Below are 25,188 nucleotides of genomic sequence, written 5' to 3' on the forward strand. Positions count from 1 at the left end.
ATATTTTATGAATAATCAGAAAAAAACATCTGTTCAGTTAGTTTGCGGAGATGGTGCCATAAATGAGCCTCATCCCTGTTGATTTTCAGCTATATGTTTAGGAATTTAACTGGCTTCAGCTATCTACCTTCTCAAAGTGCTGTTGCAGGTTGCTCTCCACCTGCATGCGGGCTGACAGCTGGCAGGCCCGGGGTTCTGGTGCAGCCTTCCTGGGTGTCCCAATCTCCTCATCGGCATCCGCCCCCAGGAACACCCTCTCATCAAAGTCCCCCACAGTCAGCACATACTCCTCATACTCCCGGTTTATCGCTTTACTGGGTGGCATACACACGTTATCAGACCATAAGCAATGTTAAACACAAGAAGCTTCAAACGTGACCGAGATTAAAAACATTCTAGGCACCTCTACAAATGACAGATTAGGATAGAATAACAAACTTACTTGTTATCTATGAAATTTGGTGTGTCCAGAAGATCAGTGAGCAGCTCCTCATTCCCTTTAAGTATCTGGAGAAGACAATGAATGAGTCAACACGCTGGGCCCTGGGGGCTTAACCTCTTCAGTCTACCCTCTACTTTTTCGAACATTCTGTTAAAAATCGTGCAACATTTCAGAGCCTTGCTACTCATGCCAGGAATATAGTATATGCATATGATTAGTATGTGTGGATAAAAAACACTCAGACGTTTATAAAACTGGTTAAATCACGGCTGTGACTAACAGAACGTGCGTTTCATTGGAAAGTGCAGGAAAATCTGATCACTGAAAGTGGAAAAATATATCCATCCGCCGCGTCAACCCATTGTTATGGGCGAAAGACATTAAATAGGGCTGAGGTTGCAGTACCTACAGCTTCCACACGATGTCAACAGTCTTGTCATTTGCCAATTGTTTGTTTCTTGGTCAAACGAACAAGAGACAGGCTTTTTCTTCAGGTCTCCGACCGGATATTTTGGTTGAGAAATACATGGACAGTATTTCAAGACGGAGCCCTATAGAAAACACTTCGTCTCGTGATTAATTTGATCGCTTATTAACGTTTACTAATACCTAAAGTTGCATTACAAAAGTATTTCGAAGTGTTTTGTGAAAGTTTATCGTCGACTTTTTGAATTTTAAAAAATGACGTTCCGTTATGAAACGCTATTTTTTTCCGTTTATCACACATTCTTCATAGATCGATATCTAGGCTATATATGGACCGATTTAATCGGAAAAAATACCCAATAGTGATTATGGGACATCTAGGAGTGCCAACAAAGAAGATGGTCAAAGGTAATGAATGTTTTATATTTTATTTGTGCGGTTTGTGTAGCGCCGACTATGCTAATTATTTTGTTTACGTCCCCTGCGGGTCTTTTGGGGTGTTACATGCTATCAGATAATAGCTTCTCATGCTTTCGCCGAAAAGCATTTAAAAAATCTGACTCGTTGCCTGGATTCACAACGAGTGTAGCTTTAATTCAATACCCTGCATGTGTATTTTAATGAACGTTTGAGTTTTAACTAATACTATTAGCATTTAGCGTAGTACATTTGCATTTCCAGAGCTCTAGATGGGACGCCTGCGTGCCAGGTAGGAGCAAGAGGTTAACAGTTGCCTCGCAGGGATCAAACGAGACTGATGCACTTTCCCATATTTTCAAGGATCATTTTATTCTAGTCCAGACAAAAAGATGTTCCAGTTATCTCCCACAGGATTTACTATATTCAAAATGAATTATGCAAGCATCTGAATTTATGTGCTGTGGATAGGGGAATCCTCCCACAGAAGGACTGACAGAAGAATAGAAATGACCTTGGCTGGTGGGGGGATGTGCCTGAACATTTTATGTGTAGGGGTTTCTGGTTGGGTTATGGAATGTGTACATTACTGAGCTTTTGTGTGTGTGAGGGAGGGGGGGGGGGGGGGCATGGTCGTTTTAACCCACCACAGTACTCCTCCAGATAGCAGGTTGTCATTGTTTTAATGAGGGGTCTCACCTGCCGCTCAAAGAGCCTTTTAATGTAGGGCTTGAAGTAGTGCTCCTTGATGCCCTTGGCCTCCACCACCAAGCCATCGTGTAGCTCACACAGCCGATCGATGACACATGGCGGCTCGTCCGGGGTGTTGTTTTCCAACCTGAAGATGCTGGGCATGCCTGAGGACAAAGGAAGCCAAGGTCAAAGAACATTTCCATTTTGTTTTGTTTATCTCCACTCTTCAGTATGTTATTGACGCATAACCACTGAGTAATCTGCCCCTTTCTCCATTTATCTCATATTCAAAAGTATAATGCTATTTTTCATAATTTAAGTCCCAATGAGTAAGTCAAATAAGTGTCATCAGCTCACTTCATTTTATTTATTACCTTTTCTAATGTGGCTGTGTTTTGTTATTGGTTGCAAATTACTTACATAGGGCTGGGCGATAAATCAATATCAATAATTATTAAGGTAATTACTTCCCTCAATAACGATATAAAAAAGTTCAGATTAATTTTCAATATTGTCGATAAAGAATAATTAGGTACAGCAGTCCATTTTCTCTCTGACGCAGCAGGAATGTGCAGAGAAGTGACAATATGCACGTGGAGAGGTATAGGCACACTAAAAACCACTTAGCACCTTGAAAAATGAGTGATGTAGGCGAAAACAGTGGCAGTGATAGCCATGGAGTAGGAGCAGCTTCCAACTCAGAAATTATTGATAAAAAGGGTTCAACTGTTTGTTATTTGTAGGTGGTTTGGTTTTTTAAAGTGCGACAAAGAGCAGAGCAATGTTTGGTGTGACTTGTGCCGTAGACAGGTGGCTACCAAGTCTGGTAATACGACAAACCTTGTTCACCATCTGAAGCAAAATCACTCTTTGGAACATGCTGAAAGTTTGTGCCACGGTATTGATAAATGCCCCTCAAGCACCAGCCAATCTAGGGATGTTCACCCAAAGCAGTCAACACTGACAGCGTTTATGCCCTACGAGCAAACATCGAAAAGACATCACAAATGCATTGCATTGCCAGGGACATGATACCAATTAGCATAGCCGAAAAGGAAGGTTTCAAGAGGCTTATCAATTTAATTGACCCCAGGTACGTTCTCTCTGGCCGCAAACATCTCTCTCACATCGCACTGCCTAAACTCTACACCGACTGTAGGGAAAAAGTTTAGGAACTGCTTAAAGATTTTACGTATATCTGTGGTCTAGTCACACATCAGAGCCTTAATATTAGCCTCACTATCCACTATATTGACAGAGTGGAATCTTCGAAATGCCTTTAAACATCATACTTTCCCGATGACCACACGGGTGAAGATTACATTTACATTTAAGTCATTTAGCAGAGGAGCGACTGCTCACCTTGACATCCAGTGGGACTCACCAATCATCTAAAGGGAACTTAGGGAACTCAAGACAGACAGGTCTACATTTACAACGGATAGTGGTGCGAACGTGGTGAAGGCCGCTCAAATCAACAAATGGACCAGACTGCAATGTTTTAGACTTCGTCTGCACTTGGCCATTGGTAAGTAACTTTGTCAATTGTGTATATTGAAGTGATTGGTTCATCAACTGATTAAGTATTGATAATTTCCGGTCACAACTTTGCAGACTTGTTTTCGAGTTGCTGTGCGTTTTGTTGCCAACCGATTTTGCTACCTGACAACTTTACGGTTTTTACTTTTTAATTACCGTATATATATTTTTTTTCCCCCTCAACTTTTTCACTCCGGACGCTTTATCTGGACACGATTCGTCAGGACCTCCAACAGCCGAAGCTAAGTAGTAACATTAACATGATGCCTTCTAATTGCAGTCGCTGTACTCGCCTTTCGGCGAGGATAGCTGTGCTACATGCCCAGCTTCAGACGCAATCGTTAGGCAAGGGTAATTTCAGTGTAGGAAAGGATGAAACAGCGTCTGTGCCACCAGTAAGTACAGATAGTAGTATAAATCCCCTGGCACAGTCCCCGCAGCCGGACAACTTTCTCATGGTTTCTGGAAGAAAATGCTGTAGGAACGCTCAACCGGTGTCGCTCATTCAGCCGACAGAAACTTTCAACCGGTTTTCCCCATTAAACAGCGAGTCGGAGTCAGAGGCCGAGTCTTCTCTGGTCTCTACTTGTAGAAAAGGCCCATGGAGTTGGTGGAATACTCCTTTAATTCATTGCCATTTACTCAGCTGGGCCAGGGGCGCTTTAATTAGGTCAGGTGGAAATGTCCTACAGATCTCAACTCCATAAAAGGAAGAAATGCCATCGCCTGATCTCGCTGCTTTCTCTTCCCTAAATCCATCTGATCCAGAAGTTCTGTGCGTCCATGAATCCACGTAAGTCCACCAACTCTTACCTTTCATCTGAATGATCTGTGGTGATCGGGAGAGTGGGCCATTCAGTTATTGTTTATAGTTATCACCGCGGAGCGCGGCTTGGAGCGCACGCTTCAAACATATTGTGTAATGTGAATTGTCAATGATCACGGCCCTACAGATCCTCATAGGCCAATTACACAATCGATATGGTTCATGTGTATTGAAATTAATTATATGTACACATGAAGACTATTGAAAGTGTGAAATGAGAAACGTCATTGTTTGCTAACTGATTGACTTTGATCATGGGGATTATAGATTGTATAACCATTCACTGTTTGTATTCTTTCATGATTTATGATAAATAGTTATGAGCCTAAATGACTCTCGGATGATTACTATTGACATCTTAATGAACTGGACTGTTGAATTCCTTAACTTATGTTAATAATGACTGATATGATTTGATCTTTGATTATGAATTTGATTGTATACATGTTATTGGTTTCCTTTGTGATGCAGCACAGACTACTCAGTAAATATACCACTTTATGGTTAAAGGAATTCCTGCCTCAGTCTCATACATTCCTCTGTCACCTGACACGTGAACACCTGTTCACCTTCACTGTCAGTCATCCTACCTGTCCAGCAACCCACACAGATTCCACTAATCTTTCAATGGTCCTTTGAGCCGGATGATGACTGAACCAAAGACGGGTGAAAAGGAAATGGAGGCGGAGAGGGAAGAATTGTCTCCACTGGAAGGAAGAAGAGAGGAGGAGAGAGCAGCTGAGGGAAAGGTCTTGGAACAAAGGAAATATCCAGGAGCTAAGCCTAAAGCAACAAAGGCTTCATCCTCAACCACCAGAAGAACCAGGCAAGCACCTGGTTATCTTAAGGATTATGTGGTCGAGTTTCCGACATCAAAGGGCAAGCCCACCAGAGCTCAAAGAGTTGATGGATCAACTATATGTTTCAACCATCAACCATCCCCTCTGAGCCAAGGACCGGAAACTGCTTTGGAGCAGGAAAGTGGTCTACGTGAAGAACCTATGGAGGAGGTAACTCCCACTGCACAGGTCGACCAGCTTCCAGAGGCAGGCTCCTCTCACCCCTTAACTAATGGGAAATCGTCGAAGCACTCTAGACGGAGTGGGAGTTCGACCAGTGGATACCCCTTTGGAAGTGGCCATGGCAGCCGCCATTCACTAGCCCTCAGCAATTCACAGAACGCTGTCCTACAAGAGAGGATGAAACTATTAGCTTTGGAGGAAATTGAGCGTCAGATTGAGGAGGAACGACAGGCTGACGAACGATGTCACCAATTGGATGTGCAGGCCCGTAGAGCTCTACAGGAAAGGGAATTCATTGCCAAGGACCTGGCACAGCAGCGACGGCACCGTCAAGCCAGAAGGGAATTAGAGGAGGCACGGATGGTCTCATCCTTCCTGGAGAAGAACGAACAGGGAGTTGACCTGACCACCCTTCCACATGGACCTGAACTGTCTGCCTTTCTTTCCCAATCTGCCCCTCTGGTACAGCATGGCACACAGTCCTCGGAGGCTCCGGGGTCAACAGCCAACACGGAGCACGGAAGACGGGCCGCTCCGCCAACGCCCTCTATGCCAGTGACACAAGTTAGCATTCCTCCATCTGGACAAGGCATCACTCCTTCGCCTTTCCGCCAATTACCAACCAAGGAAAATTGTTCCTTTCGTCCAGGGCCAGGCCAGTCCTCAAACAACAGGTCGGAGGGCTCTCGCCCAATTCCGGTTGCCACAAATGGAGGGTCTGGGACAGTAGGGGACAGGCCCAATGAGGCCACAGTGGGCTCATCAGAAGTCCCGGGTTTATCCTTCACGCAACCAGAAGAGGGAGCCAACATTATGAAACCTCTAGTAGCCTCAGCCTATGGAATTCCCAGACCCAAACTGCCATACTTTGAAAATGGAAAGGAGAGTGAATTTGTCCTTTTGGAAATGGCATTGGAGAGCCTACTGGGTATTCACGGTCATCTGTCAGAACGCTACAAATACCAAGTACTAATGGATCATTTGCGGTTTCCCAGTGCATACAGGCTGGCCCAATCCTTTATGCACTCCGCAACACCATACACTGCAGCTCTCCAGGCCCTGAAGGCGAGATATGGTGAGCCACGTCAGCTAGTCCAGAATGAACTAAACAACATCCTGAACACGTCTCCAATTAAAATGGGAGACCGTGCTGCCTTCCAAGAATTCTCCCTGGCTGTCCAATCCCTGACCTCGATGCTCCAAACCGTTGAAGGAGAAGACGGGAACGAGCTTAAATGTGGCTCCCACGTGGACAGGCTTCTTAGCAAACTTCCAGTGTACCTCAGAGACAGTTTCATTGAACATTGTTTGAATAAGGGCATCCTGAAAGAGGGCTCGAGAAGCACCTATGCTCTCAGAGACCTGGCCACAATCTCCGCCATAGCCACAGGGGGAAGGAAGGAGTTTGAATGCCAGCAGGGACAGGAAAGACCAAATCCCACTACCATGTACTTAAAGAGTGAGGCCGGGGAGGAACCCGGGAGACAGGAAAGACCAAATCCCACTACCATGTACTTAAATAGTGAGGCCGGGGAGGAACCCGGGAAGAAGACCCCTCTCAAGAGCAAGAACATCAAATTCCAGCCTTACTGCCCATATTGCAATAGTAAGGGGCACTTCCTTGGCTCATGCCCCAGAGTAAAAAAGCTCACTCAAACTCAATTGAAGGCCTGGATCACTTCAGGCGAGCGATGCTACAAGTGTGCCCGTAGCCATAAGGTGGAGACCTGCACATTGAGGAAACCCTGCAACCGCTGTAAAGAAATCCATCTCACCGTGTTGCATGATCTATTTCCCCAAGCAAAGAAGGAGCAGAGTATGCTCATGGTAGGAGCTGCAAAGGAGCTGTATCTCGACCAGCAGAACCGGTCTCCAAGGGTCATGTTGAAGGTGGTCAATGTCACTCTGCAAAGTGAAGGGAGAAGCATTGATACATTCGCCGTTCTAGATGATGGGTCAGAAAGAACAATCATTCTCACAGCGGCCACCCGTCAGCTTAACCTGGAAGGGACCCCCGAGACCCTTAATCTCAGAACGGTGCGACATGATGTCATCCAAATGAAAGGCTCTGCTGTAACCTTCAGCATTTCACCTTCAGGAAACAGGGGCGTGGCCTACAACATCACCAATGCCTTCACGGCAGATGGCTTGAATCTCGCAGAGCACTCCTGCCCGGTAAGTGTTCTACAGAAACAATATCCTCATCTACGAGGATTGCCTCTTCCTAACCTGGCCAGAGTAGCGCCACTTATCCTGATTGGATCAGACCAGCCACATCTCGTCACCCCGACTGAGCCTATACGAGTTGGACCAGAAGGAGGACCCATTGCTGTCCATACATCCTTGGGTTGGGCTGTGCAAGGTCCATCCCATCTACTTCTCTCCACCCAAGCTGTACAGTCACAGCAAGTCCTCTTCACCAGAAGCAATCCAGATGCAGCCACTGACCTCCTTCGGAATGTTGAGATGCTATGGAAGATGAACACCTTCTCCAACCAGAAGCTACAGGAGGTCACTCGCTCGAAACATGACTCCTATGCATTAGACCTCCTGGAGAAGAGGACCACCACCACTGAAATGGATGGCGTTCGCAGGTATGCAACCCCACTGCTACGGGTGCCCAACCATCCTCTGGCAACCACGACACAGGCTGTACTCCCACTACTGCGTGGAACAGAGCGACGCCTGGTGAAGAATCCTGAGCTTGCAGAAGTTCATAACCGAGAGATTCATAACCTTATGGAGGCAGGCCACACCCATGTCTCCTTTGTCATGGCCAGGTCCAGGGTCGCACCCAAGAAGCAGTTGTCAATGCCTAGGCTGGAACTCAGTGCTGTCCTTTCCGGAGCCCAGTTGGCCTCTGCCTTGCGAGCCGAGCTCACCTTGTCAATCCAACGGGTCATCTACTGGAGTGATTCGACCACTGTATTGACCTGGCTCAAGTCTGAGTCCTGCAGGCATAAGGTGTTCGTCGGAACTCGCATCGCTGAAATCCAAGACCTAACAGAAGTCCAGGACTGGAGGTATGTTGATAGCATAAACAATCCTGCTGATGACATTACTAGAGGTAAAACCCTTAAGGAATTGGCTAAACCCCATCGCTGGAGCTTGGGACCACCATTCTTGTCCCAACCAGAGAAAGAGTGGCCGACAGCCCCCAGGCGTGCGGCCCCTCCGCAACCAACTGAAGCTCATGAGTTAAGGAAGTCCGCCCAATGCTACAGCATTTCTACGGAACCAACAACGGCTCTCCCTGACCTAACACAATCCCAAACACTGCCGGATCTGATCACCGCCACAAACCAGACCTCAGATGGGGTGGCTTCTATACCTACCTCCCTCGCGGCAGAGACACTACTCCTCAAGCAAGCACAAGCAGTTAGCTTCCCTGAGGAGTTAAAAGCTCTGAAAGCCGGTAGGGAAGTGGCTAAGGACAGCCGTCTTCTCTCTTTGCCCCAGAATATGATCCAATCCTTGGAGTGATCAGAGTCGGAGGGAGGCTGCGCCAAGCAGAGGTTTTGGACCCAGATGCTATCCACCCAATTATCCTTGACTCCAGACACCCTCTTACCAGGCTACTCATCAAGAGTTATGATGAGCGGCTTCTCCACCCAGGTCCAGAGAGGGTCTATGGGGAGATGAGGCGGAAGTACTGGATAATTGGAGGACGAGGAGCCATTCGTAAGCACCAATACGCCTGCGTAGAATGTCAGAGATGGCGGGCCGGAGCTACGGTGCCCAAAATGGCAGATTTACCCCCTTCTCGCTTGCGCCTCCTTAAACCACCCTTCTGGTCAACAGGAGTAGATTGCTTTGGCCGCTTGATGATCAAGTTCGGTTGTCGTGTGGAAAAGCGCTGGGGCATTCTATTCAAGTGTTTGACAACCAGATGTGTCCACCTGGACCTACTGGAGAGTTTGGATACAGAAGCCTTCCTCATGGCCCTACGGCGGTTTATCTCCCGACGTGGGAAACCCTACGAGATCCTGGCTGACAGAGGTACGAACTTCAAGGCAGGAGAAGCCAGGTTGGAGGAAGCCTTCCAAGCCATGGAACCCAGCCTCCAGGATCAGCTGATGGACCAACAAATCTCATTCAAATTTAACCCTCCAGGCGCTCCTCATTTTGGAGGAACATGGGAACGAGAGATCAAATCTGTAAAAACGGCCTTACGAGTCGTCCTGGGGGACCAAACTGTCGCTAAAACTGTCTTGAGGACCGTCCTGATAGAGGTGGAAGGGATTCTGAACTCCAAACCCTTGGGATATCTCTCTGCAGACATCGCTGACCCCGATCCGGTTACTCCGAATATGCTCTTGATGGGACGCCGAGATGCGTCACTTCCTCAAGCCATGTATGCTGATACCAACCTCGTAGGCAGACGCCGATGGCGACACAGCCGAATCTTAGCTGACCATTTTTGGGCCTGATTCTTAATTCGGGATTACCTACCAAGTCTACAGCACAGAGGGAAATGGCGGAGAGAAATGGCCAGCCTGGAAACTGGCCAAGTAGTAATGATGGTGGACCCTCAGCTGCTTCGAGCCTCCTGGCCGGTGGGCCGTATAACTAAGACCATGCCTGGGACCGATGGTCGTGTTAGATCAGTGGAAATCCAGGTGAAGAACCGGACATATATCCGGCCAGTTGCCCGACTGATTCCTCTCCCTGAGATGACAGAGGACGGGGAGCAATGAGCCTTTTTTGAGGAATGTGGAAATTAACAAATTTCCGGGGTGGCTGTAGAAAAGGCCCATGGAGTTGGTGGAATACTCCTTTAATTCATTGCCATTTACTCAGCTGGGCCAGGGGCGCTTTAATTAGGTCAGGTGGAAATGTACTACAGATCTCAACTCCATAAAAGGAAGAAATTGCCATCGCCTGATCTCGCTGCTTTCTCTTCCCTAAATCCATCTGATCCAGAAGTTCTGTGCGTCCATGAATCCACGTAAGTCCACCAACTCTTACCTTTCATCTGAATGATCTGTGGTGATCGGGAGAGTGGGCCATTCAGTTATTGTTTATAGTTATCACCGCGGAGCGCACGCTTCAAACATATTGTGTAATGTGAATTGTCAATGATCACGGCCCTACAGATCCTCATAGGCCAATTACACAATCGATATGGTTCATGTGTATTGAAATTAATTATATGTACACATGAAGACTATTGAAAGCGTGAAATGAGAAACGTCATTGTTTGCTAACTGATTGACTTTGATCATGGGGATTATAGATTGTATAACCATTCACAGTTTGTATTCTTTCATGATTTATGATAAATAGTTATGAGCCTAAATGACTCTCGGATGAGTACTATTGACATCTTAATGAACTGGACTGTTGAATTCCTTAACTTATGTTAATAATGACTGATATGATTTGATCTTTGATTATGAATTTGATTGTATACATGTTATTGGTTTCCTTTGTGATGCAGCATAGACTACTCAGTAAATATACCACTTTATGGTTAAAGGAATTCCTGCCTCAGTCTCATACATTCCTCTGTCACCTGACACGTGACCACCTGTTCACCTTCACTGTCAGTCATCCTACCTGTCCAGCAACCCACACAGATTCCACTAATCTTTCACTACTCCTCTCGTTACGGGGTCTGAGACGCCGAAGCTTCCCACCATTAGCTCTGACAAATTGAAAACTCTAGTCATTGGTGACTCCATTACCCGCAGTATTAGACTTAAAAACGAATCATCCAGTGATCATACACTGTTTACCAGGGGGCAGGGCTACCGACGTTAAGGCTAATCTGAAGATGGTGCTGGCTAAAGATAAAACTGACGAGTGTAGAGAGTATAGAGATATTGTTATCCACGTCGGCACCAACGATGTTAGGATGAAACAGTCAGAGATCACCAAGTTTCTGCGTGTAAATCAGCTAGAAAGATGTGTCGGCATTGAGTAATTGTCTCTGGCCCCCTCCCAGTTAGGGGGAGTGATGAGCTCTACAGCAGTCTCACAACTCAATCGCTGGTTGAAAACTGTTTTCTGCCCCTCCCAAAAGATAGAATTTGAAGATAATTGGCCCTCTTTCTGGGATTCACCCACAAACAGGACCAAGCCTGACCTGCTGAGGAGTGACTGACTCCATCCTAGCTGGAGGGGTGCTCTCATCTTATCTACCAACATAGACAGGGCTCTAACTCCTCTAGCTCCACAATGATGGGTGCAGGCCAGGCAGCAGGCTGTTAGCCAGCCTGCCAGCATAGTGGAGTCTGCCACTAGCAGTCAGTGTAGTCAGCTCAGCTATCACCATTGAGACCGTGTCTGTGCCTCGACCTAGGTTGGGCAAAACTAAACATGGCAGTGTTCGCCTTAGCAATCTCACTAGGATAAAGACCACCTCCATTCCTGTCATTATTGAAAGAGATCATGATACCTCACATCTCAAAATAGGGCTACTTAATGTTAGATCCCTTACTTCAAAGGCAATTATCGTCAATGAACTAATCACTGATCATAATCTTGATGTGATTGGCCTGACTGAAACATGGCTTAAGCCTGATGAATTTACTGTGTTTACACGAGGCCTCACCACCTGGCTACATTAGTGACCATATCCCCCGTGCATCCCGCAAAGGCGGAGGTGTTGCTAAGATTTACGATAGCAAATTTCAATTTACAAAAAAAAAATGAAGTTTTCGTCTTTTGAGCTTCTAGTCATGAAATCTATGCAGCCTACTCAATCACTTTTTATAGCTACTGTTTTACAGGCCTCCTGGGCCATATACAGCGTTCCTCACTGAGTTCCCTGAATTCCTATCGGACCTTGTAGTCATAGCAGATAATATTCTAATCTTTGGTGACTAATATTCACATGGAAAAGTCCACAGACCCACTCCAAAAGGCTTTCCGAGCCATCATCGACTCAGTGGGTTTTGTCCAACATGTCTCTGGACCCACTCACTGTCACAGTCATACGCTGGACCTAGTTTTGTCCCATGGAATAAATGTTGTGGATCTTAATGTTTTTCCTCATAATCCTGAACTATCGGACCACTATTTTATTACGTTTGCAATTGCAACAAATAATCTGCTCAGACCCCAACCAAGGAACATCAAAAGTCGTGCTATAAATTCACAGACAACACAAAGATTCCTTGATGTCCTTCCAGATTCCCTCTGTCTACCCAAGGACGCCAGAGGACAAAAATCAGTTAACCACCTAACTGAGGAACTCAATTTAACCATGTGCAATACCCTAGATGCAGTTGCACCCCTAAAAACATTTCTCATAAGAAACTAGCTCCCTGGTACACAGAAAATACCCGAGCTCTGAAGCAAGCTTCCAGAAAATTGGAACGGAAATGGCGCCACACCAAACTGGAAGTCTTCATACAAGCTTGGACGGACAGTACCGTGGAGTACCGAAAAGCCCTTACTGCTGCTCGATCATCCTATTTTTCTAACTTAATTGAAGAAAATAAGAACAATCCGAAATTCCTTTTTGATACTGTCGCAAAGCTAACTAAAAAGCAGTATTCCCCAAGAGAGGATGACTTTCACTTTAGCAGTGATAAATTCATGAACTTCTTTGAGGAAAAGATTATGATTATTAGAAAGCAAATTACGGACTCCTCTTTAAATCTGCGTATTCCTTCAAAGCTCAGTTGTCCTGAGTCTGCACAACTCTCCCAGGACCTAGGATCAAGAGAGACGCTCAAGTGTTTTAGTACTATATCTCTTGACACAATGATGAAAACAATCATGGCCTCTACACCTTCAAGCTGCATACTGGACCCTATTCCAAATAAACTACTGAAAGAGCTGCTTCCTGTGCTTGGCCCTCCTATCTTGAACATAATAAACGTCTCTCTATCCACCGGATGTGTACCAAACTCACTAAAAGTGGAAGTAATAAAGCCTCTCTTGAAAAAGCCCAAATTTGACCCAGAAAATATAAAAAACTATCGGCCTATATCGAATCTTCCATTCCTCTCAAATTTTAGAAAAGGCTGTTGCGCAGCAACTTACTGCCTTCCTGAAGACAAACAATGTATACGAAATGCTTCAGTCTGGTTTTAGACCCCATCATAGCACTGAGACTGCACTTGTGAAGGTGGGAAATGACATTTTAATGGCATCAGACCGAGGCTCTGCATCTGTCCTCGTGCTCCTAGACCTTAGTGCTGCTTTTGATACCATCGATCACCACATTCTTTTGGAGAGATTGGAAACCCAAATTGGTCTACACGGACAAGTTCCGGCCTGGTTTAGATCTTATCTGTCGGAAAGATATCAGTTTGTCTCTGTGAATGGTTTGTCCTCTGACAAATCAACTGTAAATTTCAGTGTTCCTCAAGGTTCCGTTTTAGGACCACTATTGTTTTCACTATACATTTTACCTCTTGGGGATGTTATTCGAAAACATAATGTTAACTTTCACTGCTATGCGGATGACACACAGCTGTACATTTCAATGAAACATGGTGAAGCCCCAAAATTGCCCTTGCTTGTGTTGCATGTGTTTCAGACATAAGGAAGTGGATGGCTGCAAACTTTCTACTTTTAAACTCAGACAAAACAGAGATGCTTGTTCTAGGTCCCAAGAAACAAAGAGATCTTCTGTTGAATCTGACAATTAATCTTAATGGTTGTACAGTCGTCTCAAATAAAACTGTGAAGGACCTCGGCGTTACTCTGGACCCTGATCTCTCTTTTGAAGAAAATATCAAAGACCATTTCAAGGACAGCCGTTTTCCATCTACGTAACATTGCAAAAATCAGAAACTTTCTGTCCAAAAATGATGCAGAAAAATTAATCCATGCTTTTGTCACTTCTAGGTTAGACTACTGCAATGCTCTACTTTCCAGCTACCCGGATAAAGCACTAAATAAACTTCAGTTGGTGCTAAATACGGCTGCTAGAATCCTGACTAGAACCAAAAACTTTGATCATGTTACTCCAGTGCTAGCCTCTCTACACTGGCTTCCTGTCAAAGCAAGGGCTGATTTCAAGGTTTTACTGCTAACCTACAAAGCATTACATGGGCTTGCTCCTACCCATCTCTCTGATTTGGTCCTGCCATACATACCTACACGTACGCTACGGTCACAAGACGCAGGCCTCCTAATTGTCCCTAGAATTTCTAAGCAAACAGCTGGAGGCAGGGCTTTCTCCTATAGAGCTCCATTTTTATGGAACGGTCTGCCTACCCATGTCAGAGACGCAAACTCGGTCTCAACCTTTAAGTCTTTATTGAAGACTCATCTCTTCAGTGGGTCATATGATTGAGAGTCGTCTGGCCCAGGAGTGGGAAGGTGAACGGAAAGGCTCTGGAGCAACGAACCGCCCTTGCTGTCTCTTTCTCTCGGAGGACCTGAGCCCGAGGACCATGCCCCAGGACTACCTGACATGATGATTCCTTGCTGTCTCCAGTCCACCTGGCCGTGCTGCTGCTCCAGTTTCAACTGTTCTGCCTTATTATTATTTGACCATGCTGGTGATTTATGAACATTTTAACATCTTGGCCATGTTCTGTTATAATCTCCACCCAGCACATCCAGAGGTGGACTGTTTTTCATCCACTCCACAAATTTCTTGTTAACTTCTTATGGCTGGGGGGCAGTATTGAGTAGCTTGGATGAATAAGATGCCCAAAGTAAACGGCCTGCTCCTCAGTCTCAGTTGCTAATATATGCATATTATTATTAGTATTGGATAGAAAACAATCTAAGGTTTCTAAAACTGTTTGAATGATGTCTGTGAGTATAAGAGAACTCATTTGGCAGACAAAATCCCGAGGAGAAATCAAAACAGGAAGTGAGAAATCTGAGCTTTGTATGTATTCACCACAGTTTCCAATGAAATCCCCTTGAGATAATAATGATGTTGCACTGCCTAGGGGTTCCACTAGATGTCAACCATCTATAGAAATTTGAATGAGACTACTGTGTTGTGGGAGTGAATGAGAGCAGAATCTATCAGGTGTCTGGCAGTCAGCCATTTTCTGATCACGCTTATTCCTCATGGTATCCACTTGCGTTCCATTGCTCATGAAGACACAAAGGAATACTCCGGTTGGAACTTTATTGAAGCTATATGTTAAAAACATCCTAATGATTGGTTCTGTACATAGTATGAAATGTTTCTTCGACCTGTAATATAACCTTTTGAAGTTTTTGTCCGACGTAACGCTGACCAGAATGAGCGTTTGGATATGTATACCAAACGCACAAACAAAAGATGGTATTTGGACATAAATAACGTACATTATCGAACAAAACAAACATTTATTGTTGACCTGGGATTCCTGGAGTGCTTTCTGATGTAGATCAAAGGTAAGGGTATATTTATCATGTCATTTCTTGTTTATGTTGACGCCAACATGGAGGCTATTGTGACTAATTATTCTGATCGCCGTCTCAGATTACTGCATGGTTTGCTTATTCCGTAAAGTTTTTTTGAAATCAGACACAGCGGTTGCATTAAGGAGAGGTATATCTGTAATACCATGTGTATAACTTGTATTATCATCTACATTTATGATGAGTATTTCTGTTGAATGATGTGGCTATGCAAAATCACTGGATGTTTTTGGAACTAGTGAATGTAAACTCATATTTTGATGAATATGAACTTTATCAAACAAAACATACATGTATTGTGTAACATGAGTGTCATCTATGAGTGTAATCTGATGACGATCAAAGGTTAGTGATTAATTTGATCTCTATTTGTGGTTTTTGTGACTCCTCTCTTTGGCTGGAAAAATGGCTGTGTTTTTCTGTGGCGACCTTTAGAGTGTTTTCTATCCAAAGCTGTCAATTATTTGCATATTCTAGCATCTTGTCCTGACAAAATATCCCGTTTAAAACGGGAACGTTTTTTTTTCTCCAAAAATGAAAATACTGCCCCTAGAGTCGCAACAGGTTAATGGGATTACAGCCATAAGAAGTTAACAAACTATAGTTTTGGCAAGTCGGTTGGGACATCTACTTTATGCATGACAGGTCATTTTTACAACAATTGTTTACAGACAGATTAATTCACAATTCCAGTGGGTCAGAAGTTTACATGCACTAAGTTGATTGTGCCTTTAAACAGCTTGGAAAATTCCAGAAAATGTCATGGCGTTAGAAGCTTCTGATAGGCTAATTGACATCATTTGAGTCAATTGGAGGTGTACCTGTGGATATATTTCAAGGCCTACCTTCAAACTCAGTCCCCCTTTGCTTGACATCATGGGAAATCAAAAGTAATCAGCCAAGACATATATATTTTTTTTTTGCCCTCCACAAGTCAGTTTCATCCCTGGGAGCAATTTCCAAATGCCTGAAGGTACCAAGTTCATCTGTACAAACAATAGTACGCAAGTATAAACACCATGGGACCATGCAGACGTCATACCGCTCAGGACGGAGGCGCGTTCTGTCTCCCAGAGATGAACGTATCTTGGTGTGAAAATTGCAAATCAATCCCAGAACAGCAGCAAAGGACCATGTGAAGATGCTGGAGGAAACAGGTACAAAAGTATCTATAACCACAGTAAAAGGAGTTCTATGTCGACATAACTTGAAAGGCTGCTCAGCAAGGAAGAAGCCACTGCTCCAAACCCGCCATAAAAAAGCCAGACTACGGTTTGCAACTTCACATGGGGACAAATATCATACCGTGAAGCACGGGGGTGGCAGCATCATGTTGTGGGGGTGCTTTGCTGCAGGAGGGACTTGGTGCACAAAATAGATGGCATCATGGGGCAGGTAAAAATGTGGATATATTGAAGCAACAGCTTAGTCGCAAATGGGCCTTCCGAGTGGACAATGACCCCAAGCATACTTCCAAAGTTGTGGCAAAATGGCTTAAGGACAACAAAGTCAAGGTATTAGAGTGGCCATCACAAAGCCCGGACCTCAATCCCATCGAAAATTTGTGGGCAGAACTGAAAAAGCATGTGCGAGCACGGAGGCCCACAATCCTGACTCAGTTACACCAGCTCTGTCAGGAGGAATGGGCCAAAATTCACCCAACTTATTGTGGGAAGCTTGTGGATGGCTACCGAAACATTTGACCCAAGTTAAACAATTTAAAGGCAATGTTACCAAATACTAATTTGAGTGTATGTAAACTTCCGACACACTGGGAATGTGATGAAATTAAAAACAGCTGAAATAAATCACTACTATTATTCTGATATTTCCAATTCTTAAAATAAAGTGGTGATCCTAATTGACCTAAGACAGGGAATTTTTACTAGGATTACATGTTAGGAATGGTGAAAAACTGAGTTTAAATGCATTTGGCTAAGGTGTATGTAAACCTCCGACTTCAACTGTAGGTGTTCTTGAGTCCATCAACCAGGCATTGACCCCACTCCTAGAAATCACAAATGCTATGACTGGTGAGTCTTATGTCAGTGTGTCTTAACTGAAGCCAGTACTACACCTATTCAATACAGAGGTCACGAAACCTGATGAGGAAACAGAGCTCACCCAAACCATCAAAACCGAGTCATGGACTATCTGAATGAGAAATATGATGACCTAACCACAGATGACCTCCTGGACATTGCCTCGTTGGTCGACCCTTGGTTTAAAACACATTACATCAAAGAGGAGAAGGTGGGCCACATAAAAGCAAGAGCTGTCTCAGAGATGATCCATGAGGGACATGAAAACCCAAGCCCAGCACAGGGAGACGTTGCTGCTGCTTCACCACAACTGACAGGTAAAAAGGGAAAGTCATTGGCAAGTTTTTTTCAAAAATCCATATTCCACCACCACAGGTCTTACTGAAATCCAGCTGGTAGAAAAGGAACTCAGCTGCTACCTTCCGTCTCCTGATGCTGACAGTGAAATCAATCCACTGGACTGGCGGAAGCTTTCCCAAAGTCTGCCACCTGGCAAAGTGCTACCTGGTTATTCCTGCGACCAGCTCCCCCCGAGAGTGTGTTTTTAGCACAGGTGACAACATAGTGACCTGCCATAGGGCAGATTTAAAGCCAGAAACCATAGACAGACTTGTCTTTCTTGCTTGTAACTTTTAAGACAACAACTACCCCAACTTCAACTGTTATGTGCCATTTGGCTAACAGTTATGATGCATATTTTTTATTTATTGTTCATAACTTGTAAGGGTTTAGAGTTAAATGTTATTTGTGAGTTCTACTTCTGACAATAAGAAACATTAAAGCCTTTGGTTTATTCAGGCATTCTCGAGTCTGAAGAAGATATGCACCTTTTTAAACATTATTTGATTAATATTGTGATAATTATCATTATCAAGTGAAAATTGTAAAAAAATCTATTTAGTGATAATTTATTTGCCATTTCGCCCAGCCCTACTTTTACATCAATTACAGCTTGCTACCTTTGAAAAGTGGGTTGACAAGGTCTTTCCTGTTGGAGCATAGCAGGGCATTTCCAAACACCAAGTCCAAGCAGCAGAGCAGGAGGTGGTATGAGTTCACCAAGTCATCACCAATCATACGGAAATTTCCTACAATCACAATCGGGGAGTAGATTATGTCACAAATAGGTGGGACTGAATGCATTGGGTTAAATTAAAACAGAATTTCCCACATTGGTTAAAACATGCTAAAGAAAACTGATTACATTTCCTAGCTTACCTTTAGTGTACACAAACAGGGTCCAGCAGAATTTGAATACATCGCTGACGTGACATGGCAGGCGCCTAACATAGTGAGAGGGGAGATAGGGTTTCCATTATGGGATGTCATAGGTAGCATTTCATGCAATCGTCTGAAACATGCAATTAATATTTCAAAAGTGATGAGATCTTTGGTAAAGAGAGAGTGACAGACAGCGAGCGAGCGACCGACAGGCAGAGAGCGAGCGCCTAACAGACAGATAGCAAGAGAGCGAGCGCCCGACAGACAGCGAGCGCCCGACAGAGACTGCGAGCGCCCGACAGAGACTGCGAGCGAGCGCCCGACAGAGACTGCTTGCGAGCGAGCGAGCGCCCGACAGAGACTGCTTGCGAGCGAGCGAGCGCCCGACAGAGACTGCGGCGCGAGCGCCCGACAGAGACTGCGAGCCGAGCGACAGAGAGACTGCGAGCGAGCGAGCGCCCGACAGAGACTGCGAGCGAGCGAGCGCCCGACAGACAGACTGCGAGCGAGCGAGCGCCCGACAGACAGACTGCGAGCGAGCGCCCGACAGACAGACTGCGAGCGAGCGAGCGCCCGACAGACAGACTGCGAGCGAGCGAGCGCCCGACAGACAGACTGCGAGCGAGCGCCCGACAGAGACTGCTTGCGAGCGAGCGCCCGACAGAGACTGCGGCGAGCGAGCGCGCCCGACAGAGACTGCGAGCGCGAGCCCGACAGAGACTGCCCGACAGACAGACTGCGAGCGAGCGAGCGCCCCCGACAGAGACTGCGGCGAGCGAGCGCCCGACAGACAGACTGCGGCGCGCCCGACAGACAGCCCGCCGACAGACAGACTGCGAGCGAGCGAGCGCCGACAGACAGACTGCGAGCGAGCGCCCGACAGACAGACTGCGAGCGAGCGCCCGACAGACAGACTGCGAGCGAGCGCCCGACAGAACGCCAGCGTGCGCCCGACAGAACGCCAGCGTGCGCCCGACAGAACGCCAGCGTGCGCCCGACAGAACGCCAGCGTGCGCCCGACAGAACGCCAGCGTGCGCCCGACAGAACGCCAGCGTGCGCCCGACAGAACGCCAGCGTGCGCCCGACAGAACGCCAGCGTGCGCCCGACAGAACGCCAGCGTGCGCCCGACAGAACGCCAGCGTGCGCCCGACAGAACGCCAGCGTGCGCCCGACAGAACGCCAGCGTGCGCCCGACAGAACGCCAGCGTGCGCCCGACAGAACGCGAGCGAGCGCCCGACAGAACGACAGACTGCGAGCGCCCGACAGAACGACAGACTGCGAGCGCCCGACAGAACGACAGACTGCGAGCGCCCGACAGAACGACAGACTGCGAGCGCCCGACAGAACGACAGACTGCGAGCGCCCGACAGAACGACAGACTGCGCCCGACAGCGCAGACTGACAGAACAGAACGAGACAGAACGACGACTGCGAGCGCCCGACAGAACGACAGACTGCGAGCGCCCGACAGAACGACAGACTGCGAGCGCCCGACAGAACGACAGACTGCGAGCGCCCGACAGAACGACAGACTGCGAGCGCCCGACAGAACGACAGACTGCGAGCGCCCGACAGAACGACAGACTGCGAGCGCCGACAGAGCGACAGACTGCGAGCGATCGAGTGCCCAACAGACAGCGAGCGAGCAACACAATGGATGCAGAGGACGTGACAAACTCGAAAAGGGAAATGGTAAAGGGAAAGTCAGATATTTGGATTCAATTTGACTCGTGGAAAATACTGAAGATAAAGAAAAATAAGTTAAGGACAGAGGGCTGCGTGCATATTGTGTGTGCCAAACAGGTGCTGTATAGATTACAACAATGTTTCTGACTGTTTGGAACAATGTAAACACTACTAAATAAATTAGAAGTGTACCAGAGAGTCTGTTGTACTACAGCAAACACTAAAAACAGTCACATTCATTTATGAATGCAATTTCCCAAAATGGAACAGTTTATTTAAGCTAATTATTTAAGGCTTGCTTTATTTTAGAACTAAAATATAGGTGGGCAGACATACAGAGCCGGCCAGACAAACAGAGAGACAGAGGGAGAGAGAAGGACAGACGGAGGCAAAAAAAGGAAATGGGGCTGGAGAGGGAGCGAGGTGTAGGCCTATACCTGTGTTTTCTGCTTCTAGGCTGTCGTGGGGGCTCCCCTTGAGGATCCTGGAACATGTCCATGAATATGGGCTCAAACTTCCGAAAGATCACAGTTGACACTTCAAAGGTTCTCTCCAGGCGGCCCATGCGATTCCGAAATTCCTGAGATAAGTTGGACATATCCGACCATTTCTTCATCTTGTTGAAGAACTGAATCAAACTGAAACCAATGTGTGAAAATAAATTACATTAACTTACGAGTTATGGAAAGGATCATAGTGCACATAAGTGCCATCAAAGTATTCATACCCTTGACTTATTACACATTTTGTTGTGTTAAAGCCTGAATTAAAAATGGATTACATTGGAGGGGGGGGGGGGTTCTCACCCATCTAAACACAATAACCCATAATGACCCAGTGAAAACATGTTTTTAAAAATGTTTGCAAATTTATTGAAAATGAAATATAGAAATATCCCATTTACATACAGATTCAATACTGGTTAGAATCAACTTTGGCAGTGATTACAGCTGTGAGTCCTTCTAGGTAAGTCCCTAAAACCTAAAAAGCTTTTCACACATGGATTCTACTGTTAGGTTCTAATTTTTCAGAGTAAACAACCTCACAGACACTCGATAGATAAGCTTAACCAAGTTTAATTCTTCCCAAAGGGTCGCAACACCTGAATTCAGACAAAAGAAACCATTTCACACAAGCACTAATATTTAACCCTTTCTCCTAGGCTGAGTCTCCTCCTCCACCACAACTGAACAGCCAATGTATCTCTGCTGCTAGACAGAACCTTAGTGATACCAGTTCTTCCTCACGTCATCTAACCTGACCTCTAACCCAAAGTACTCACTCCTCCCGAACTCAAGGCTGCCATGGTTATTGATACCAGACTATCCCTGATGGATAACAATAAAATATCCTGACAATGTAAACGTTATACATTACCCTCTCTCCCTCAGTGACATTGTTAGTTTCTAAGATCTCCACCCATCTCCCCTTATCAAATGCCTGCCACATGTACTCGCTTCCCTGCACTCAACACATTCCTAGCTTAGTTGCACACACTATATACTTTCCTCCAATAACTCTTAACCTCTGTAGACCCTCTAAACCTAAGCTCTCCATCAGTGACATGACTAAGTATATCTTAATATTCTCAGAACCCAACAGTACAAAATGTGTCCATTATTTTCTAAATTCAAGCCCTTTCAAATTGCTTGTTGATCATCACTAGACAACAATTTAAGTCTTGACATAGATTTAAGCAAATTTAAGTCAAAACTAACTCGGCCAGTCGGGAACATTCATTGTCTTCTTGGTAAAGCAACTCCAGTGTAGATTTGGCCTTGTGTTTTAGGCTGAAAAGTGAATTAAATCACCCAGTGTCTGGTGGAAAGCAGACAACCAGGTTATCCAGCTAGCCTACAAAGTCAACAACGCAGCCACTGCCAGCTAGCCTACTTCAGCAGTACTGTATCATTTTAATCATTTTAGTCAATAAGATTCTTGCTACGTAAGCTTAACTTTCTGAACATTTGAGACGTGTAGTCCACTTGTCATTCCAATCTCCTTGCATTAGCGTAGCCTCTTCTGTAGCCTGTCAACTATGTGTCTGTCTATCCCTGTTCTCTCCTCTCTGCACAGACCATACAAACGCTCCACACCGCGTGGCCGCTGCCACCCTAATCTGGTGATCCCAGCGCGCACGACCCACGTGGAGTTCCAGGTCTCCGGTAGCCTCTGGAACTGCCGATCTGCAGCCAACAAGGCAGAGTTCGTCTCAGCCTATGCCTCCCTCCAGTCCCTCGACTTCTTGGCACTGACAGAAACATGGATCACCACAGATAACACTGCTACTCCTACTGCTCTCTCTTCGTCCGCCCACGTGTTCTCGCACACCCCGAGAGCTTCTGGTCAGCGGGGTGGTGGCATCGGGATCCTTATCTCTCCCAAGTGATCATTCTCTCTTTCTCCCCTTACCCATCTGTCTATCGCCTCCTTTGAATTTCATGCTGTCACAGTTACCAGCCCTTTCAAGCTTAACATCCTTATCATTTATCGCCCTCCAGGTCCCCTCGGAGAGTTCATCAATGAGCTTGATGCCTTGATAAGCTCCTTTCCTGAGGATGGCTCACCTCTCACAGTTCTGGGCGACTTTAACCTCCCCACATCTACCTTTGACTCATTCCTCTCTGCCTCCTTCTTTCCACTCCTCTCCTCTTTTGACCTCACCCTCTCACCTTCCCCCCCTACTCACAAGGCAGGCAATACGCTCGACCTCATCTTTACTAGATGCTGTTTTTCCACTAACCTCATTGCAACTCCCCTCCAAGTCTCTGACCACTACCTTGTATCCTTTTCCCTCTCGCTCTCATCCAACACTTCCCACACTGCCCCTACTCGGATGGTATCGCGCCGTCCCAACCTTCGCTCTCTCTCCCCCGCTACTCTCTCCTCTTCCATCCTATCATCTCTTCCCTCTGCTCAAACCTTCTCCAACCTATCTCCTGATTCTGCCTCCTCAACCCTCCTCTCCTCCCTTTCTGCATCCTTTGACTCTCTATGTCCCCTATCTTCCAGGCCGGCTCGGTCCTCCCCTCCCGCTCCGTGGCTTGACGACTCATTGCGAGCTCACAGAACAGGGCTCCGGGCAGCCGAGCGGAAATGGAGGAAAACTCGCCTCCCTGCGGACCTGGCATCCTTTCACTCCCTCCTCTCTACATTTTCCTCCTCTGTCTCTGCTACTAAAGCCACTTTCTACCACTCTAAATTCCAAGCATCTGCCTCTAACCCTAGGAAGCTCTTTGCCACCTTCTCCTCCCTCCTGAATCCTCCTCCCCCTCCTCCCTCTCTGCAGATGACTTCGTCAACCATTTTGAAAAGAAGGTCGACGACATCCGATCCTCGTTTGCTAAGTCAAACGACACCGCTGGTTCTGCTCACAGTGCCCTACCCTGTGCTCTGACCTCTTTCTCCCCTCTCTCTCCAGATGAAATCTCGCGTCTTGTGACGGCCGGCCGCCCAACAACCTGCCCGCTTGACCCTATCCCCTCCTCTCTTCTCCAGACCATTTCCGGAGACCTTCTCCCTTACCTCACCTCGCTCATCAACTTATCCCTGACCGCTGGCTACGTCCCTTCTGTCTTCAAGAGAGCGAGTGTTGCACCCCTTCTGAAAACCTACACTCGATCCCTCCGATGTCAACAACTACAGACCAGTATCCCTTCTTTCTTTTCTCTCCAAAACTCTTGAACGTGCCGTCCTTGGTCAGCTCTCCCGCTATCTCTCTCAGAATGACCTTCTTGATCCAAATCAGTCAGGTTTCAAGACTAGTCATTCAACTGAGACTGCTCTTCTCTGTATCACGGAGGCGCTCCGCACCGCTAAAGCTAACTCTCTCTCCTCTGCTCTCATCCTTCTAGACCTATCGGCTGCCTTCGATACTGTGAACCATCAGATCCTCCTCTCCACCCTCTCCGAGTTGGGCATCTCCGGCGTGGCCCACGCTTGGATTGCGTCCTACCTGACAGGTCGCTCCTACCAGGTGGCGTGGCGAGAATCTGTCTCCTCACCATGCGCTCTCACCACTGGTGTCCCCCAGGGCTCTGTTCTAGGCCCTCTCCTATTCTCGCTATACACCAAGTCACTTGGCTCTGTCATAACCTCACATGGTCTCTCCTATCATTGCTATGCAGACGACACACAATTAATCTTCTCCTTTCCCCCTTCTGATGACCAGGTGGCGAATCGCATCTCTGCATGTCTGGCAGACATATCAGTGTGGATGACGGATCACCACCTCAAGCTGAACTTCGGCAAGACGGAGCTGCTCTTCCTCCCGGGGAAGGACTGCCCGTTCCATGATCTCGCCATCACGGTTGACAACTCCATTGTGTCCTCCTCCCAGAGCGCTAAGAACCTTGGCGTGATCCTGGACAACACCCTGTCGTTCTCAACTAACATCAAGGCGGTGGCCCGTTCCTGTAGGTTCATGCTCTACAACATCCGCAGAGTACAACCCTGCCTCACACAGGAAGCGGCACAGGTCCTAATCCAGGCACTTGTCATCTCCCGTCTGGATTACTGCAACTCGCTGTTGGCTGGGCTCCC

General features: G+C 46.5%; 1 protein-coding gene across 3 annotated transcripts in view; it reads right to left on the reverse strand.

The window, feature by feature from the left end:
• The window catches only part of rbl1 (retinoblastoma-like 1 (p107)), a 58,681-nt gene that overhangs the window by 17,470 nt on the left and 16,023 nt on the right, over positions 1-25,188 (reverse strand). For all 3 annotated transcript variants that reach the window (XM_046311660.1, XM_046311662.1, XM_046311659.1), the window contains exons 3-8: positions 21,084-21,284; positions 18,955-19,019; positions 18,696-18,824; positions 1,985-2,142; positions 443-507; positions 128-314 (exon numbers count right to left, since the gene is read on the reverse strand). In XM_046311660.1, the coding sequence (XP_046167616.1) occupies positions 128-314; positions 443-507; positions 1,985-2,142; positions 18,696-18,824; positions 18,955-19,019; positions 21,084-21,284 (805 nt within the window). The remainder of the gene's footprint in view (positions 1-127; positions 315-442; positions 508-1,984; positions 2,143-18,695; positions 18,825-18,954; positions 19,020-21,083; positions 21,285-25,188) is intronic.

Source organism: Oncorhynchus gorbuscha, linkage group LG18 (genome assembly GCF_021184085.1).
Source record: "Oncorhynchus gorbuscha isolate QuinsamMale2020 ecotype Even-year linkage group LG18, OgorEven_v1.0, whole genome shotgun sequence".
NCBI lineage: Eukaryota > Metazoa > Chordata > Actinopteri > Salmoniformes > Salmonidae > Oncorhynchus > Oncorhynchus gorbuscha.